Source organism: Octodon degus, unplaced genomic scaffold, assembly GCF_000260255.1.
Source record: "Octodon degus isolate 3935 unplaced genomic scaffold, OctDeg1.0 scaffold00146, whole genome shotgun sequence".
Taxonomy (NCBI): Eukaryota; Metazoa; Chordata; class Mammalia; order Rodentia; family Octodontidae; genus Octodon; species Octodon degus.
Window position 1 is genome coordinate 5,966,256 of NW_004524722.1, and position 1,868 is coordinate 5,968,123.

General features: G+C 40.9%; 1 protein-coding gene across 2 annotated transcripts in view; it reads left to right on the forward strand.

Moving 5' to 3' along the window:
• The window catches only part of LOC105743656 (tripartite motif-containing protein 5-like), a 38,545-nt gene that overhangs the window by 1,034 nt on the left and 35,643 nt on the right, over positions 1–1,868 (forward strand). For both annotated transcript variants that reach the window (XM_023702118.1, XM_023702119.1), the window contains exon 2: positions 1,169–1,634. In XM_023702118.1, the coding sequence (XP_023557886.1) occupies positions 1,227–1,634 (408 nt within the window). In that variant the 5' untranslated portion in view covers positions 1,169–1,226. The remainder of the gene's footprint in view (positions 1–1,168; positions 1,635–1,868) is intronic.

Genomic DNA, 1,868 nt, shown 5'->3' on the forward strand with positions numbered 1-1,868 from the left:
ATGATTAGGTCTAATATTTGGGAACTAATCTAAAAATGTAACACCCGATACCTCTGGGATTATGATTTTCACATCTCTGACATGTGGAATTCTAGAACTATATTTATGCCCCCTCTCTGCCTAGCATATGTATGCCTGTATAGCTTTAGGGTGTGTTCTATGCCCTTGGTAAATTTCAAAGCCAAAACAAAATGCTAGCATTTACAATCGTGATTCTCCAGAGCCATCTAGTATGCAGAAGCTTGCTTGTACAACCACACTGCTTGGAGTGTTGTTCTAATTCTAGAATTACCTCTTGTTTTATTCTGTGGCATAGAGAAGAGAGTTCTGAAGGACAATTCAATGGGTTAATTCCAGCTGAAAGTCATGAAAGTATACAGTTGTGCCTTGATTCACAAACTCAGTTCTCCCTGTGATTCAGGCTGCAAACTGAACTGGACAGGAAGCTATGCAGATTTCCCGTAAGAACCACACTGAAGCCAACCATGCAATTTAATTCTGTCCTTATCCAACTCAGTTTGCAATCAGAATCACAGAAAGAGTCAGGGTGGTGAACAAAGGTAAGGCCATACTGCCTTTGGGTTTCTTTTAGCATATTCCATTCATGCATCTAAGTTTTTATGTCTTATTGTTAAGAAGAACTAACTGAAGATGAATAATCAGCCGTGAAATTGTGCAGATGAGGAAGTTAGAGCAGCTGTCTGAAATCATAACTTGCACAGGAAGTATAAGAACGGGGGCATATTGACAGCAAAGGTAGCGTCTTGCAGTATAAGGGGTTTAGTGGTTTTAACACTGACCATGTGATTTTCATGGGAGAAACAAAAGTAAGGACTATGCAAGGATTCTGTCAGAAGAGGATTCCATTTCAGTGTGTGTCCAATAAAGGAAGGGAAAATAAAAGTCATTCCCTATATAAATTTTATAGATGATATGAACTGAGGATAAAGTTGATGAAATAATTATGACATACGGAGCAGGAAATGAGTCAACTCCTTTGTATATTTCACTCCTTTTTCTTTTTCTTTAAATTTTAAATAGTTTGATCTTGATGTCTACATGATGTTTTTCTGGTCATTATTCATTCTTTGTATTCTTTTTTTTTCTCCCCTCCCCTGCTGTATTCTTACTTTTTGACCCTGTCCCACTTTGACTATCTCAACTTAAGGATCCAGAGCAGGAGAAATCTCAGAGTCTGAACAGACAGGCGAAGAGAAGCAGCTTCTATGGCTTCATCAGTCTTGGAGAATGTCAAGGAGGAGGTGACCTGCCCCATCTGCCTGGAGTTCATGCAGGATCCTGTAAGCGCAGACTGTGGCCATGTTTTTTGTAAATTCTGCATCACCAGAAACTATGAGTCCATGCAACATGAAGAAGGAGTGGGCCACTGCCCCATGTGCCGAACCACGTACCAGTTTGAAAACCTGAGGCCCAATCGCCATATGGCCAACATAGTGGAGAGCCTCGAGGAGATGACTCTGACCCTGACAGCAGATCTCTGTGAGCTCCATGGGGAGAAACTCGTGCTCTTTTGTAAGGAGGATGAGAATGTCATTTGCTGGCTTTGTGAGCGTTCTCAGAAGCACCGTGGTCACCACACTGTTCTCCTGGAGGAGGCCGAGCACGACTATCGGGTAAGAAATCAGAGTTCTGGGAAGGTAGATTAGAAGTCAATACCTGCTGGAAAACTTCTCTGTGTGTCGTAGTTTAGTTAGTTTCCCACCGTAGAACTCAAGTCTGCGGTTTCTGTCCATCTTAGGCTTATTTTCTGATGTACAACCTATGTTTTTATGTGCTCCAGTGGATTATCATATAATATACTTAGAGTAAATGTCCCAAGACTAAAAGAAAAATTCATATAAATTGTA